General features: G+C 36.3%; 1 protein-coding gene across 12 annotated transcripts in view; it reads left to right on the top strand.

Annotated features, from left to right (window-relative positions):
* Nucleotides 1-17780, top strand: part of DMD (dystrophin) — a 986794-nt gene that overhangs the window by 189909 nt on the left and 779105 nt on the right. For all 12 annotated transcript variants that reach the window (XM_042866635.1, XM_042866641.1, XM_042866633.1 and 9 more), the window contains exons 3-6: nt 4600-4692; nt 5930-6007; nt 8863-8955; nt 17069-17241. In XM_042866635.1, coding sequence (XP_042722569.1) covers nt 4600-4692; nt 5930-6007; nt 8863-8955; nt 17069-17241 — 437 coding nt within the window. The remainder of the gene's footprint in view (nt 1-4599; nt 4693-5929; nt 6008-8862; nt 8956-17068; nt 17242-17780) is intronic.

Below are 17780 nucleotides of genomic sequence, written 5' to 3'. Positions count from 1 at the left end.
AAATATATTCATAATCAAAAATTTTCAATTTTCAACATTTATCTATTGACCCTTGCTTGCAGTCTGTTTCTCAATTTTCTCTTTTCTCTCTTTTCTGTCTGCTTTTGTCTTTTTCAGTAGTGCTTTTTGTCATGGGATTGATTCAGTTGCTGACTGAGTTTGGAAAATAACTGGTACATTTTCAGTGTTATTTCAGTCTAATGAATACTGAGAGCATTATAGACTGTGTACATGTGGCTGAATTAACACATGGAGTACTCTTAAGTACACATTCTCCTATAATATGTGGTGGAAGAGACTACTGCAAGTGGCCCTGTTTTTCTGAGCTGTTAATTGTACGTTGCGCAGTAATTGTAAGATTGAGGTTAGTGCAGTTTGCCAGGGTAACAGAGAGATTCTTTTCTCCATGTGATACAGTATACGTATGCTCAGAATTCTAATCAGAGCTCTCTTCCATCTTCATTTAAGTTGGGACTTTAATTTCATCTATAATAAAACAGGAATCTTCCCTTCTGCATCACATTCTTTTGTGATTTTCTTTTTAGAATAAACCCCTGGATTTCATACAGGTCTCCTTAGGTTATGTAAAGATCAGCAGTTTCTGCCAACCAGCCGTATCAGCTAAACCAAGAGAATTGTCTATTGTGACCTTTATTCAACACGAAGATAGTAGGTTAAATAATACGTAAAACACTGCTGTGTATTTAAATCCCTAGAGTCTTTCTACTCATAAATATTCCAATAAATTCCTTTTTTTTTTTTTTGTTAGTTTTACTTTTGTAAAGACTTCACTGTTTCTTTCATTAAAAAAAAAAAAAAAAAATACATACACAAAAAAAAACCGGTTTAACAATTATTCCCTCTTTCTTCCATTTATTGTTTCCCACTGTCCTTCTCATTTCTTCCTCCAAACCCCAAGGTATCTCCATTAATTGTCAGACTCCCTAAAATAAGTAAGCAAGTAAGGAAGAGAGAGATTCAAATTACTTTGCTAATCTATACAACTAATGTTGTAGTTCATATATGGAGTTAAACCATACAATTATCTCTGGCTTCCAATTGCAGCCAATCAGGCTGCTGTGCCTCATTCACAGTCCTTCCTTCGCAGTCCTTCCTCCATCCTCTCCATACCCTCTCTCTTTTCCCTCACCTGTTCCATCATCAGTGTTATAAGGGGAAAGTCTGATTCAGCATTTCAGCCTACAGCAGTTGTGTATATGTTTGTAATGCAAGTCATCATGCATGTAAACTGCACAGGAGATTCTTGTAAACATTTAAATTCTTCTGCAGATAAAGAGCAGCAGTTATAGTTCATGACTTTAAAAAACAAAAACAAAAAAAAAGGTTTTAAGCAAGGCTATTATCAAAAATTTATAATACAGGCCTAGGCTTAGCTGTAATTGTTTTTTAGTTGTTTGTGAAGCTACATACAACTTAAAACACACTTTTCGATGACCTTGAAAATACAATGCATTTATTTGATGCTTCTGTGAGCCCTTTGTTTCTGAAGACTTACTACAGTATCAATCCACTGAAGACATTCAATCTATTGAGCACAAAGATTTAATTACCCTATTGCCAGAAAAATCACAGCCTTCTTAAGGGTAAGGATGAGATGTGTGACAGCAGCCTAGAGTGTCTTAAGGTATTTTTAGTTGCTGATTAATAGAAAGTATACTTCTGAGACCCTCAAAAATCAATGGTAACTTTTGTTTTAAGGTTTATTTGTGATATATTTGTAATTAAAATGTCTTGCTGCAGCTGCTACCATGCGGTGTCTTTATTTCCCTTCTTAATGGAAAAAAATATCCCACATTATTTTGTCAAGTAGAATTTTCACCTGTCCTGGATGGATTTCGACCAAAGCTGTGTGAATACTTTGAAATGGAAGACACAGAGGTAGTTATGAAGGCCAATTCTGTTTTTCTTCATGGTGTTGATATATTGTTACCAAAATGTCATGCTCATATTCTCATAATGATTCAGTAACATTATGGGCATGATTCTTCCAGGGTTTTACAGAAGTGTCTGTTGATCACTTGAACTTTCTAAAGAATGCTAAAATGTTCTCTTAAAAGCGTATAGGTTTTGTTCTTTCCCTCTGCAAAAATAACTTCAATTATTATTTTTTTTAAATTAGAGAACAAAGTAACATCTATTCCAATTAGTCAAATGCCTGCATTTCAAATTTGTGCTGTAATGAATAAGTAACATGCAACTTCAGGAATACTGTGCGTGAATTGACTAGGCATGTGGTGTTTGTATCATTGGAAGCATTTTAGTAAAGCTATTTATCATAGTAAACACTCAGTCTTATTAGTTAAAACTCATATTTCAAGCGATTGGGCAGGGCTTAAAAAGCAGATGTGAATTTATTCAGTACTAGTTTTCAAATGTTTACAGTAATGAAATTGCAGCGTGTGTATCAAGTAGAAAGTATCTATTAGAAAGGATAGTGCAGGTTGTGAAAGCTGGCTAAAGAGCAAGGATCCCCATTGCTGTAGAAAATATTTGATGTTTTGGATTTGTTCATTCCATGAAGAAGAAACAAGATATTACCAAAAAAATGACTGAAAGAAGTACTACTTCAGAAAAACAGCAGCAGTGAGAGAAAGAGGGAGTCATGCCAGAGTAGTCAATGGCACTATACTTTGTGCTGTACATATAAATACTGATTGATTGAGGGGAAAAAATGAATCTAGCAATGGAAACTGTCGTAATTCCATTATCTGTTTTAGAAACTTTCTGAAGAAACGGACATTTTCAGAAAAAAAATAATACATTTCTTACTTAATTCCCAGCTAGTATTGTGCATTCCAAAACTTTTCTGCTAACAGAAAAGCAAATGTTTTCCATGTAATATGGATTCCCAATTCTACACTGCTTTGTAGTAAAAGAAGATACACAGTGTAGCATGGTCACCATGGTGTCAATTCTAGCAAATTAAATTACAGTTTTTTTCTCAAATGAATCAAAGCATCTGTGAAACTTGACAAATTAGAAATAACAGGGACAGGTGATACTACTAGACACTCTACAAAATAATCACTGTTTTTTATTGCTGTTGTTAACAGAGCTCATGCAAATAATTTTTTTTTTCAAAAGACGTAGGTGCGCATAAAATTTACAAAGTGACTAAGCTATACAAATGTATAGTACTGCATTGTTAAGACCTAATGCATTAGTCCAAATGTCAGCCCAGAAACTTAACCTAACAATAGGAAGAGTAAATAATCTTTTGCCATTGTCACATTGTCCCTTTTTCTTTCGCTGCTGATATGTAGAAATGCAAATTATCTTTTAGTCACTTACAGTAATGAGGCCCTGAGTCAGTATAATTCCAAGTATGTCCTATGAACATAGACCTTTGTCACACCCTCATTAGAATAAGCCTATGACTTGCTTTCTTTGTGTAATTCCAAGTTCTTTTCTAGCACTTGAAAAAGAGACTGTTAGACATTTCAGCTTGTTATATCTTTCTGGCTTTTGGCAAATTATTTTTCTTATTTTTTCTCCTAAAGTGAACCTTAATTGGCAAGTTTGTGTTCAGGCTTCATGAATATTTAGTTCTGGCTTAATTGTTTGAGTAATGGTGTATGCAAATGGTTGGTTCTGCAACACTTTCTCACAGAATAGAACAAAACAGAACAAAATAAAATAGTTCAACTGGATGAGATCTTCAGAGCTCATAGAGTCCAAATACCTGTCCACTTGAAGGCTAACCAAAAGTTAAAGCATATTACTGAGTACATAATCCAACTTGAATACTGACAAGAGTGGGGCTTCAACCACTGCAATGGGGAACCTGTTCCAGTATTTTACCATCCTAACAGTAAATAAATTTCCTTCATGCCTATCTTACCCTCACCTGGCACAGCTTTGTGCCATTCCTGTCCTGTCACTGGCAGGAACATAGCCCAGCACCTCCCTCTGCTTCCCCTCTTCAGGGAGATGTAGAGAGGAGTTGAGGTTACCTCTTGGCCTCATATTCTCCAGACTGGACAGCCCAGTGCCCTCAGCTTTCCCTCATGGGACATATCTTCAGCCTTGTTATAAGCTTTGATGTCCTCTGGGCGTTTTCAAGGACCTTAATATCTTTTTTCACATGGCAAAGCCCAGAGCTGCACAGGTTAAGGACACACCAATACTAAATATAATGGGAGAATTACCTCTCTTGACCAGCTGGACATGCTGTGCAATGCACCCCAAAATGTGGTTTGTTGTCCTGGCTGAATGAACACGACAGTGGCTTATATTAAACCTATGATGTCAATAGTTTAAGAGGGAATGAAGGATGCATTCCTTGCCATAAGTACTTAAAATTGGTGGCACCACTTTCTCTTACTCAGCGCCCTGTTACAAAGTGCAGGTATGTGAGAAAATCCTACAAGTTCAGTTGTAAGATATTTTTCTCCTTTATATTGCACCATATTTCTTGTATTTAATGTTTATTTAAATTTGCACAGTATTTTTACACAAATAGAATACGCAGATTTTCATGATGGTGGCTTTTTCAGCTTTCAGAGTTGGGTGCCATAATTTAGCAATGCTGATTCTTGCTCTGATTTTGTAACAACAGAAGCCTTTGTTACATTTCAGTGTGGAAGACGTTGCATTGAAGATCTTTTTAATGATTTTCGAGATGGACGAAAACTTCTGGAGCTCCTGGAATGCCTTACAGGCCAAAAAATTGTATGTATAGTAATGTTACTGCTCAATATTGAAGACATGATCTTACAACAGTTGCAATACGTTATCTGTTAATTTCTCCCACTAATGAGGCCCTATGGAAGCAGTATCTTGAATTTTAATTTGAAACTGAGGAAATACTACAACTGAGCCCTATATTTGACAGGAAATCTTTGATAGGGCTATATGTAACATGAAAACACTCAAATTTGCTTGTATGCATATATCGGTAAAGAGAAACAAGGATGAGATTTGAAATGGTTTTAAGTTGAGGGAAATGGTTTTAAGTTGAGGAAGGAAAGATGTAGGTTGGATGTCAGGGGGAAGTTCTTTACAGAGAGAGTGGTGAGGTGCTGGAACAGGCTGCCCGGAGAGGCTGTGGATGTCCCTGGAGGTGTTAAAGGCCAAGTTGGATTGGGCCCTGGGCAGCCTGGACTAATATTGAACGGGGAGGTTGGTGGCCCTGTCTGTGTCAGGGGGGTTGGAGATTCATGATCCTTGAGGTCCTTTCCGACCCTGGCCATTCATTCTATGAGATTTGATTCATTTAGGTATTTGGGTTTTTAGCTGTAATTCAGCAATTATGCATCAGTAGACATTTTAACTAAACATAATATTATTTAATGTATATAATTAGAATATTTTGCTAATAAATGTCATATTCATAGTTTATATATTGAAGTAATACACATCTAAAAAGTCAGACTAGCTTGCAACCTGTAAATTCTAAAGCAGCACATCAAACCTAGTTTTGGCTACTGTCTCTTGAGTTGCTGCTTGCACTTTGTGAGTTTGAAATCTTCCTTTGAATCTTTCTCACAAAAGAGTGATGAAACTGTCTGAGAGGTAAGTCCGGAGAGGCTATATTTGTAAATAAATATCAAACACTGTGATACGTATCTGTTTGATATAGTAATGTTCCTGAATTGTGCTATGGAGCAGAAAGTAATCAGAATATAAACAATCTGAAATTATCTATTTTTATATACATTTCAGTGATTCATTCACTGAAAATGTCAAGATACTAAATTAGCTTCCAACCATGGATTCAGTTTGTTTTAAAATTGCCTCTGTTTCATATGAAGAAGGTGCATATGCACAATGTATTGTAATACCCTCACTAATATTGTCATAAACTTATGAAATATGATACACTGGGTGTAATACAAAATTTGTACTATATACAGTGTATTCCATTTTCTGATTCTGGACAGTCAATTTTATTTTATTTCCTTTATAGGCAAAAGAAAAGGGCTCCACAAAAGTTCATGCTCTGAACAATGTCAACAAAGCACTGCAGATTTTGCAGAGAAATAATGTAAGTAATCAGATGGGCAGGGTCAAAACGTCCTACAGAATGCATGCTGAACTAAAGAATAAAATTTCTGGAATCAAGGCAGTTTGTTAATGTGACTTGGACACTTAGAGTTCAGCTCCAGTATGGAATGTATTTCAAAGAGTAAAATCCACTGCCAGCAAATGTTTGAATAATATATCCATAATGAATGCTATTTGAAGACTGATCAACATGTACAATTTTATAGTTATGCGTGGTGTTTAATATACGTTTTTAAAAGTTAATTACAATAAGACATCCTTAGCTGGTTATGAGGCACTACCTAAAAAAACAAACACTCACGAATCTCCAAAAATCAAGAAGTCCAAAAAAATGAGGGTTTTTTTTTTTGTTTGTTTGTTTGTTTGTTTTAAAGCAATATTTTTTCTAAATTTACACTGATATGTGTTCCTTAGGATTCATAACATTAAGGAAATCATCCACATAAAAATTGCTTTCCATGTTGTCAAAAATGACTATTCAGGCCAGAATCTTGTGCATCTTTTTAGAGTAAATATTCTAGTAAAATCTTTGTTGCGCAAGCATTCTAATGTGCCCATAACTTTAGCAGGCATTTTCAATGGCCAACTAATTACACTGTACATCCTCCTCAAGAATAAATTCAAACATTCACTTAAACTTGACTGTAAGATGTGATGGAACAGTGATAATGTATTCTGTGCTGCATATGATATTGGATTTCTTGATAGCTGCAGTAGGTCACTAAACATGCTTGAGTTCAGCTGCTGAATAAAGTCATTGATTTTAAAAATCCAAGGTAATGCTTATCCATCTAGAGATTTGTGCATAAATGAAAGTGACCTTATAAGACTGTCATGAAGACCTCTAACATGATTTTTTAAATGAAATTTAATGTAAATAAATAGGAGGAAAGCTGCTAATTCTTCGCAATTTGCAATATATGACATTGTTGAAAAAAATCAGCCATACATTTCACAAGATGCAAAAACTTTTTTTTGAACACATTTATACATTCACATTTTCACAGTAAATGTTTTTTAAAAAAACATTTAATAAATATCAGCTAAAGCCATTAATGTGCTTATCATTCAGTTTCCAGGATAATCCCTTTCAAATGTAGAAAGAAAATAAAACACTCATTGAACAACATAGAACAGGCTGCATCCTTTGCAAAGTAGAGTGTGTACTCTATGTGGCCATCGTATCATAAAATGAAGATCATGAAAGCTGTGTAAAATATTTTTGATCAGATCATTATGAAGCTAAAAGATCTGCTTTTGAAATAGCTTCTTCGACCTTCAAAATAATCTCAAGAGTGATTTCTATAGAACTTCAGAAATGCAAAATCAACAGTTCTATGGCTATTTAAAGACTGAAACTAATGGTGATGTTTCCCATCCTTGCTCTGAGATTGTGCACTCATCTGGATTGAAAAATGCTGCTGCTTCCAGTGAATCAGTTTTACAGATTTTGATGGGGTTTTTTTCCTGTGGTATTTTTGCTAGTATTCAGGCAGAGAATTGTTCTAATGTGAACTCAGACAAAACTCAAGGAGATTGAAAAGTGTTCTTAACTGTTTCAGTTAAACAGATGTAGTCTCTGTGACAAAGATTCAATTTCCAAATACAGGCAGAGGATTTGACTTATAAAACATGTAGCTGGTACCCTAATAAACTTTGTAGTGGATCTCTTGCTGTATGGACCCCAATGACATTTTGGATATGAAACTCCTCTTGGGAAATGTTCCCGATATACTAGAATGAATAGCAACTAATACATTATTATAGTGAGAAAGAAAAAAGTATAAATTGTTACAGAAAAATTTTCAAGCTCTTGACAAAATACCTGCTTTGTATATGTTTAGTAAAAATGACCTATCCATAAATATACTGAAGGTAACATTTGTTCTCAATGTGCAAAACCTTTAGTTATTATATAGATGTAACTTAAAATTGCCACAGATGTGTAATAGAGATATGAAGACTGCAATTTGTGAAGAAGCAAGGTACTTCACCATATATGTATTAGTTCTGACCATGAAAAACTAAATCTATGAAACAGTGAGGAAGTAAATTTCAGAATCTTAGTTTCTGCCCCAAAGTGCACTGTCTTGCTCTCTCAATTCTGAATTTGGCATTCTTTTTTAAATAGCATAAAAAGTGGGAGAGGGTGAAGGAATCATTTCACAAGTGGAAAAGAGAATATTCCAGGCTGGCAAATACTGATGCATTTTGCAGTTAGAAATGCATAATATAATTGTAAAAACTGACATGGCTTAACAAAGAAGTATGGAAAGAAACATGTACATCACAGTCATGGGTTTTGCTGTACTCTAAAATAAATCCTACCCTGCCTTCTGCATTGTAGAATTTTAGAAAGACAAAATTACTTCTATTTTAATATAAATATGTAGAATAGTATGTTAATTTTTGTAGGTTCTTGCAGATCCTAGATATATGTATTGCTTTTACCAAACTGTGATACATAAGGTGCTGCAGAGAATAATGCAGGAACTTTCCTGTGTCAACCTTTGGGTTTGTGATTTGTGATTCTAGGACCTTATTATAAAAGATTTTAAAATTATTATTAACTATTACTTTTAATTCTTTGTTTTCACAGCTGGATTAATTGGAGTTCTAGATCACTGCTTGCTTTTTGCCAGCACATTATCTGCACCATGTATAAAATATAAGCTGGGTATTTTATAAGCAGCGGAAACAAAATGCAAGATTTATCCTAGCCTGTTCCTAACTTTCCGTCACCCCGAAGAAAGTTAATTACCAAATGTATGAAAATAATACCAACCTCTCATGCTTGCTGTTAATCTAATGCAGTTTAAACAATTTTTTTAATAGGTTGATTTGGTAAATATTGGGAGCTCAGACATTGTGGATGGCAATCATAAACTGACTCTTGGTTTGATCTGGAATATAATCCTCCACTGGCAGGTGAGTGACTCCACAGCATATTTTCTGTGATATATTTTTATTCTTATACTTAATTCCATTACTGTCCAGCTTCAAACTACTAAATAAACATTGACACTGTAAGCAATATAAGTTCCTAAATCAGCAGGTTTTATGAGTCTGTTTATGTATCATCTAGGATATTAAGTATCTTAAGAAGATATAGTAGGTTTCAGCAGCAGCTGTTTTGACTATAATTTCACAGCCAGACATTGCAGGAGAATATATAAAACAGTTATTGTAAGAAAAATGAATAGACAAAACCAACGTGGATATATAGCTTTCATAATCACTTTTTCTTTAAGAGTCTCAGAACATGAATCATAGAGTTATAGCACTACCAAGGTTGGAAAAGACCTTCAAGATCATCTAGTCTAATCGTCCACCTACTACCACCTACTACCTTTTCCCCAGTAAATCATGCCCCCACTCAACAGCTTTGTTGCCCTGTTCTGGACATGCACCAGGGTCACTATGTCTTTCTTGTACAGAGGGACCCAAAACTGAACACAGCACTTGAAATGTGTCCTCACCAGAGCTGAGTACAGGGGGATAATCACCTCCCTGCTCCCAATGGCTGTATTATTTCCATTACATGCCAGGATGCCATTGGCCTTGTTGGCCACATGGGCATACTGCTGGCTCACGTTCTGCTGAGTGTCGACCAATACCCCCAGCTCCATTTCTTCCACACAGACTTCCAGCCACTCTCCCCCAAGCCTGTAACGTTACCTGGGGTTGTTGTGGTCAAAGTGTAGGAATCAGCACTTGGTCTTGTTGAACTTCATTCCATTGGCTTCAGCCCAGCTATCCAGTCTGTCGAGATCCTTCTGAAGGATCTTCCTACTCCCAGGCAAATCAACATTTCCTCTCAACTTGGTGTTATTTGCAAACTTGTTGACTCTCAGTCCTCTTATCCAGGTCCTCGATAAATATATTAAACAGGATAGGTTGCAATTCCAACTCCTGGGGAACACTAGTGACTGGTCACTGGCTGGATTTAGCTCCCTTTACTACCACTCTCTGGGCCTGGCCATCCAGCCAGTTCTTTACCCAGCAAAGAGTGTCTAAGCCACGGGCTGCCAGCTTCTCCAGGAGAATACTGTGAAAGTCAGTATCAAAGGCTTTGCTGAAGTCTAGGTAGAGTACACCAACAGCCTTTCATTCATCTGCTAGGCAGGTTACTCGATCGTAGAAGGAGACGAGGTTGATCAAACAAGACCTGACTTTCATGAACCCATGCCATCTGGGTCTGATCTCCTGGTTGTTCCACATATGCCATGTGATCTCCCTCAAGATGATCTGCTCCATAACTTTCCTGGCACTGAGGTCAAGCTGACAGACCTGTAGTTCACCGGATCATCGTTATGACCCCTTATGACCCTTCTTGTAGTGAGAATCTTTTGTTTTAATTAAAAAATTATATTTCATGCTTTCTGCAACTGACCCATTTTCCAAGAATTAATTTTAAATCCTAAAAAGTTGCTTTCTGAACAATTAATAGAAGCAGATATTGGTCATTTAGCTTGTCTCACTTTAGGGAGAAATGAGGAATTATGTTATCGATGTGAAAACCAACATGTTAGATGAGGACACTTTGGAAAACAAAGTCTGAGACAGCTGTAAAATGAACATTTGGAAGAAAATAGCATCTAGGTGCTCTAATTCTGTGTATTTGTATGAGTCTAAGTTAACGGTCTGTCCATTTGTGCTGGTTCAGGTCCCCAAGTAATAATCTAGAAGTTTACGTAGCATTACAAGAAAAGATAGTGGGAAACAGAACCTAAAGGAGTTTCTATTAAAAACGAAACACTCCTATCAAAAAATTGTGTGGATAATTCATTGCAGTAGGGAGCAATTCTTTACAAATTTTACAGGATAAGTTGTAATGAGAGCAATAGAGAAAAGCTGCAAATTGTTAAATCACTTCTATCTCTGTCTCACTTTCCAATACTTTTAGTTTAATTGCATAACACTGTTCTAAATTACTTACTAAGAGCAGGTAAATGAAACCTATCTGAGCATCTTCTACCGATTATTTTGGAATCACTGTGCTTTATATGAATTATGGACTGAGATGAGTAGTCATGTTAAAATTCATATTTTGATTAGTTCACATTTTTACCTGAAAAGAAGTGTTAAAGATGTGCTTTAGTATTATTAGTACTTACTAGCTTTTCTTTCACATTTTCTCAGCATTTCTCATAGTTTGGTGAGGTTTTTAATGACCAGTATATGAGTTTAGGGTACTTGTTCTTGGTGCAGTATATAGGTTCTTCATTTCAAACTCTGTCAAGAGTCCAGTGACAGTGATGATACCAGTGGCATCAGCTGAATTATCCATGTATGAAAAGTCCAGGGACCATATTTATAAAGTAGGGATTAATAATATGATGCTGTCTTGAGTATTCGTTATTCAGCCCATGCTTAGTCTATAGTGTTCCATGTCAATTTATTTATGGATTGTTGAAAGGAAGTGACCTGTATACTCTAGATTTGTCTTTTTATTCAAAATTTCATAGATTCTGATTTGGATAGAACTGAATATCAGTCTCTATTCTTAACGATAAAGCTGTGTTTTGCAAGAAGACGTTGTTATATGATAATGCAGTTGCTGTTGAATAATGAATAAACAAAATAAATATAAAGCCAGATTTGTCTTTTTAAACAGAACTCTAGAGATGTTGGTTTGCTGCATTTTCCCCTCAAAGGATTGAAACAGTTAAAAGTGAAACTGCTTATTTACACTATTGTGGAAAAAATCTTTGTCCTTTTCCATTTTTTCTTCCAAATTTTGAAGTGATTTACATGAATCTAGAACATTTGTGATTGTTCTGCTCTGTTCTTAAGTTGGTACTATTTTACACTTTTACAACACTTCTGGTGAAACAAGTCCGTAAGTTTCTTAAGAATGGGTCTCTTCATCCTCTGCACTATTTTCCCTGTTGCAAATAGTTCTTCACACTTTGCAGCTGAGAATATGACAAGCTGTTTTTAAGACTAAATTACAGACTTAGGGCCACTAAAGTTTTCTGCCAGTTCTTTATCGTTGAGTAAAATATCCCTTTCCCTATGATTTGTATCAAGTCTACTTTATGTATGAGGCTAAAAAAGCCTATATACAGTAAGTGGCTGATTTTATGTATGCTGTTGTTGCAGTCTGTGCTTGATGATGCAATCCTGCTTTTGCAAATTCATTCCCTTTATGATCCCAAGAGCTTTCGGAGCTGAGAAGAGTCACCTAGATGAAGTACACCTGCCTGCATGGAAATAGCAGATATGAGTTGTGTGGCAGTTAAATATTTTTTCTGCAGATTAACTGGCAAAAAGCTTTTTTCAGTTTCACATCCTGCACCAGGCTGACATTAGGGTAGAACTACAATTATATATGGCAACAAGACCACCTCTTACGAAAATGTCAGGGTCTTTGTGTAAAATGTAAAAGAGAGAGAGAGAAATGAAGGAAGAAACTTTCATGATAAGAAAGTGCTTCAGTGCTAGTCGGAATGGATATCAGCATTCTCAGTTGTGGAGGCACTGCAGCAGAAAAGATTTGTCTCATTCTTGCCACTCTCATTTCTGTTCAGTAGAGATCTTGTGGCTTTCTCTATCCTCTGTACTGATTATGTCCTTTCTTATCTAGCCTGTTTTTCAAATTATTATTAAAAGTTTCACTCAAATTGAACCATGGTTCTGAGGTGAGCACCTGCTGCCTAAGCTCTTCGTGGTGCTGAATCTATTAGGGTTTCTATTTCTTTGAAGCTGCTGCCCTCTTCCTCACAGTTCTGTGATCTCAGCTTCACTGCTCAATTAGTATTCAAACAAAAAGAAAACAATACTATTAATTCCTGAATTGTTACGCTTGGCAAAGAATCTCTCTCTTAAAAGCAGAAAAAGATTCTGTATGGCAGAATTTTATGGCATTATTTATTTATTTATTTATTTTTATTATTTTTGAAGAGCAAACCTATTTTCATAACTGGAATGAAAAACCAAACCTAATGAACATCTTTGGTGAAAGTCACAAAATGTTGAAAAAGAGCGAAGCAATAGCTGTATGCATGAGGAAAATATTCCAGAGAGAAAATATTCCACTTAGCCTTCTTTGCAGAGCTATTAACAGTTTCGGACTTCTCATGCATTTATTGCACAGCCTGTACTTTAATTGGAATTACCATTTCACTTTGAAATATAGTAGTGGAAATGAAATACTAACAGTCTTATTATTTTACCTCAAATCAATGAGCAAAGAATTTCCCTTGCTTTGATGGGTGTCTTGAACATCTATGAAAATGTTCTTTAAAAAGGAGTTCTTTAAAATGTGCTTTAAAAGAGTTAAGGGGATTCTGGCCATAAAAAAGTAATCCATGCAGTCAGAATACCTGAAATATAGTAGGTAAAAAATACTAAATCATTCTGTCAGGGAGCTGCCAGAACCCCGTTTGACTGAGCAAAATGAAAAAGCCTTAACTTTAGGAGTAATATTTTAAATTCTGTCGTATTTTCCTCCCTGTCTTGTAGTGGCTGGCATACTGAATCTCTGTACCATTCCAATAAAATGTTACATGCCTGTGTTTTTGTTGCAGGTGTGCAGTGTTCATAGATAGCCTGCACCCACATAAAGACTCCAGGGCTTCCTAGCAGTCTAGCAGATAAATCAGAAGTCCTCTGCAGCAGAGGGCCAGGCACAGATGCGCTGGTTTTTCACACCCAGTGCCAGATGCTTCCCATGCCATCCAAACTTAAAAGGCTTTTTAGCTCTTAGTACCTTGGAGTCTTTGGCCTTTACATTCCTCAAAATCAAGGCCTCTGGATCACACCTTCTTTTGCAACCATTCTATGTGCCATCTCATCCCCTTCCTTCGCTTTCAGCCTCCCCAGTCCCTAGTCCACAACTGGACGTGCCTCGTGCTGAGACAGGTGCCTTGAGACAAGGCAAGCTGCATACAGAGGTACCGTGCACTGTGCTTGGTTCACATCTCCTCAGCATGGCTCCCTGAAGGAAGCACGTTTATCGAGCGACAGCAAGGAACGGAGGAGGCCTCCCTGCTGGAAAAGGTGGCAGGACCAGCTCTTTTCTATTCCGGCTGCTTGGAGGTGGCCTCTCCCTGCCTTCGTGCCTCAGGTGTAGGAGCCTCAATGTTTCCCTGCGTGATGAGAGGTCGTGTGCCTGTTCTGTTCATAGCCTTTAGTTTGTAACTTTAACATGTTGGAAGTTACCTGTGGTGGTGTTTATGCTGCCCTTTCCCTCTTTTTATTTAAAAGCAGTTTTTCTTATTACAGTAGTATGGGGCCATCCACCAGTAAGAGCAACTATTTCTGTTTTCCACCAGTTGGAGTTTCCTATGCATTAAAGCTTTGTTTTCTGTGAGGATGTATGACATTAGAAAGGAGTGGTAGGAAATAAATGAACTGCTAGCTGCTTTGGAATGGGTGTAGTTTTTGATCTTGGATGCTGAGGCAGCTTATTTCAGGGTGGAATCCATCCAGAAGCTCTTCAGGCTGACACACACATTTCTAAGTACTGGTCTTTCTGAAGAGGGCATCTTAACTAAGAAGCCTTCAGAAAGTTTCCTTCTAACCTCAGTGCCAGCCTTCTCTTATTCAGCTGCAGACTTGGTTCAAGGCCAAGCCATCCCACTTGCAGCTCATTCAGTGCCCCCAGTAGTGCAGGGTGCTGCTGTCAGGACAGAAAGGGTGGAAGTGCTCAGGAAAACAAGGAGGTTTCCAACTGCAGAAGGGGAATTATTCACTATTTCTCACTGAATAGGAAACAATCTAAACCTTCAGGATGAGATCAGGCCCTTTTACTTTGTTATTTTTAAATGCCTGCAGTTCCCCAAGGGGCAGCAAAAAATCATAAATTTAGCAGTCTTCTGCAGAGAAATGCAGGAAAATTGGAGTAAATCTTTTATCTACAGTCAGAATATTAAACGCAACAAGATGAGTTTGAAGCTGTTTTCTCAAAAGTAGAAAAAAATGGAGAACTTCAGGCTGTTTCTCTTTAAATCAAAAACAAAATTCAAGAGTTTGCCTGGATTAATTTGAATAGTTACCTCCTTGGCAGCCCATTGCTTTATTTCATGGCCAGCTTAGAGTTTCACAGTGTTCACAGTTCACTGATACTTTCTGTTACTTTAATGTCAGTGCAGGCATTTGATTTTTTATTTGTTACAAACTTTTATATTTTTAATTCTTGTTTTTGCATAAATTCAGCTCTCCCACAAAAAGAACATTGTATTTTTCAAATGTTATTGTTTACTTCTTATATTCAGATACCTGTACTTGTGAACACAAGGACACAGTAAAAATCCTAAATGAACAATGAAACCGTAGCATGAATATTTCTCCATTAGCGCAACCTGGATATTTTGAATGCTTTCACGTTGTTAAAATTTGGTTTAATAAATGTTGCACTTGAAACTTCTTTTCAGCACCTGGATTCACGAAGAACAAAATTTTATGTTTTTGTAGTCAGTTTTTGCGTCTGTGTGTGTGTGGAAATACAGCAGTTGAACTCTTGCTGAATTATTTAAGTCTAATTTGGCAAGTCTCAGTAATGAAGACTAAAAAAATTAAGAAGAAAATTAAGGATACCCAAACAGACACATAAAAAAAAACCTAAATAGCAAACTTACTAATTTTCCCAAACTCTTTACTTTCTGTTTTCTGGTGTAGATTTGAAGGAACTACAGAATGCTGTTATTCTTGTCTTACTAGCATTTGTACTGTTGTCGTTTGTAGAAATTACAGTTGTAGATTAAAGGCAAGATTATGGCCGGAGAATTTCATAGAGGATCAGTTTCTCCCCCTCTTCTCATGCCAGAAATTAATTTTATACCTGTGTCAAAAATGAAAAATTGAAGGCATTGATAATAGTATGCAATTCAGATATAAAAACAAGAGATTGTTTTAGTAATTCATATCTCTGTTCAATAATTGATTCAAGTGATTGGATTGGAGTCAGATTGGATAATGAACTGATTCCTGCTGTTTTTCTGCAGTACCTTAGTAATTATTTTTTTATAGTTGATTATGCTTTGAAATTGTAGCTTGTGTATTGCATCACAAGTTTTATTATTAGAATGTGGTCAATCCTTGTCATAAAGTAAATAGTGCACTAACTAGGTGTTGTTTTCTGATGATACTGGTTGCTGAGCAATGCCAGTGAGAATTATAAAGAAATACCTTGGATGAGTCGATAAGGAAAAACAACTCTATAGTTAACTTTTAAATTTTAAAGTCTTAGAGAATATTTTTTAAAAGCTGCTATGCTTTCCAAGATATATGGAGAGCACAGTGATTTCAAAGGGAATACTTTACAAGAAAATAAATGATGAGCTTCTCTTTCACCAGTAAAGAAGTTGCTAAGAAATATATTAGCAGCTACACTGTATCAAACTCCAGGGAAATATTTTATAAACCCTCAGAATTAATTGCTCTGTAAAGCAGTAACTAGAGATAGGTGAGCTTTCTCTGATGAAAGAGGAATATTAACTGTTTCTGAAACAAAATTCAAAACATGAAACATATGCAGTGTTCCTTTAATACATGCAGTGAAATTCATTTTTCATCTGGGTACACATATGCAAATACAGTTTACATGCTGAAATAGAAAATACTGTGCTCTCTACTGTTCTTATTTATTTTACCTTTGTATTACTTCAACTTTGTTGATGAGAGAAAGATGCTTTTTATCATTTTATCAGCCTTTGTTATATTCTATTAACTATGGTTGCATTTCCAGAGCAAAGAAAACTACAAAGAGAAAGGCTGCTTTTGTACGCATTCTGTTCCAATAAGAAGTGGATGCAAATGTACCTTCTCTGCTTGCTCATGGAGCACTTCATGGGAAACAGTGGTGATTTTATTGAGTGCGCCGGCAATGGCAGACAACAAGTCAGCATCAGTTGTTTTTATGTATTCCAGTTTGATCACTGTCATTGTACTGTGACACCAAGTATGTTCTTTGGTTACCTAGGAGGTTTTTCTTCAATGCTTATATCTAAGCAAGTGGAGGTTTTGGGAATCAAAAAATGATTTAGCTTTAAATGAGGATGCTCAGTCATTGATGAGATTCTGGGTTTTTTTGCAGGTCAAAGATGTAATGAAAAACATCATGGCTGGACTGCAGCAGACAAACAGTGAAAAGATTCTGCTGAGCTGGGTCCGTCAATCAACTCGTAATTACCCACAGGTCAATGTTATCAATTTCACCAGTAGCTGGTCTGATGGATTGGCTTTCAATGCACTCCTTCACAGTCACAGGTAGGAAAACTAACTTCTCATTGTTTCAGTCTTTTCAGTTCAGAGCCTATAACAGATGGCTCCAACAGGACTTGAGAATGGTGTATCTGTTATGTGATTTTTACTGTCAACTAGGTAGATACACAGTCAGACTGAAAACCTCTATCAGAGGGAGAGGATCTGAGCTTTCCTACACTGTAAGTGAAGGTTCTCAGCTCAGATCTTTTCCTGGAATTTCAATGCATAGCAAGTTGAGAGTCTGATAGAGGATCACAGGCTTGGAAACTTTCAAGAAAAGCAAGCACTAAATCCAAAATTAAACCTTTGAGGTTGACCTAGAGGGAAAACATTTTCCTTTAGGCACCTAGAGAGGCACAGTGTAGTGCTTGTTGAAAGCCTCTGACAGTTGCTGGATTGAAAGTATGGATTTGCCTTGAAAAGACAGAGTTGGAGAATTTTCAAAACCTTTTATGTTGCTCACCAGCTGATTTTAGTATTCTCCCTCTCTTAGTACTTGACTTCTTCCGGTGTATGCTATATGAAACTTTATCTCTAGAGAT

This window comes from Lagopus leucura, unplaced genomic scaffold (assembly GCF_019238085.1).
Source record: "Lagopus leucura isolate 7727_CA_CO unplaced genomic scaffold, USGS_WTPT01 Super-Scaffold_100001, whole genome shotgun sequence".
Taxonomy (NCBI): domain Eukaryota; kingdom Metazoa; phylum Chordata; class Aves; order Galliformes; family Phasianidae; genus Lagopus; species Lagopus leucura.
This window is presented reverse-complemented; position numbering and strand designations above follow the sequence as displayed.